The sequence below is a fragment of the Eimeria tenella genome, genomic scaffold (genome assembly GCF_000499545.2).
Source record: "Eimeria tenella Houghton genomic scaffold, Eth_scaff2867, whole genome shotgun sequence".
Taxonomy (NCBI): domain Eukaryota; phylum Apicomplexa; class Conoidasida; order Eucoccidiorida; family Eimeriidae; genus Eimeria; species Eimeria tenella.
In genome coordinates this window covers 1-526 of record NW_013542743.1, presented here as the reverse complement: position 1 = coordinate 526, position 526 = coordinate 1, and the positions used below count along the sequence as shown (strand labels likewise).

At 56.8% G+C, this 526-nt stretch overlaps 1 protein-coding gene across 1 annotated transcript; it reads left to right on the top strand.

Moving 5' to 3' along the window:
- Positions 1-38: 38 nt before the first annotated feature.
- Positions 39-520, top strand: ETH_00042120 (uncharacterized protein; the record flags this gene model as incomplete). The annotated part of the gene is made up of 1 exon (XM_013375535.1): positions 39-520. A coding segment is annotated over one exon (482 nt), but the record flags the coding sequence as incomplete, so codon positions are not given.
- Between the last annotated feature and the right edge of the window lie 6 nt (positions 521-526).

Below are 526 nucleotides of genomic sequence, written 5' to 3'. Positions count from 1 at the left end.
CAGCAGCAGCAGCGGCTCAAGCTGCGTGTACTTCGAAGGCAAAGATGCTGATTGTGGCAGCAGCAGCACCAGCAGCAGCAGCAGCAGCAGCAGAAGCAGCAGAAGCAGCAGAAGCAGCAGCCCTGTCTGGAAGCAAAAGGAAAAGGGCTGGAGGAGCTGCTGTTGGAGTATCAAATCAAAGCAAGCACCAGCAGCAGCAGCAGCAGCAGCAAAAGTAGCAGCAACAGCAGCAGCAGCAGCAAATGCACCTGCAGAAAGAATTACATTCTTTGGGCTGCCGCTGCAGTATGTGGAGACCCCCAGGTTATTCTGCGCATCCAAATTGCTGCTGCAGCAGCTGCCACTGCCTGCAGCAGCAGCAGCAGAAACAGCAGCAGACACAAGACCAGCAGCAGCAGAGGGTGCTGCAGCTGACGAGCTTTCAGCAGCAGCAGACACGCACGTCGCAGCAGCACCGGAAGAAGCGGCAGCACCAGCATCAGCAGCAACAACAACAACAGCAGCAGCAGCAGCAGCAGCAGCAACT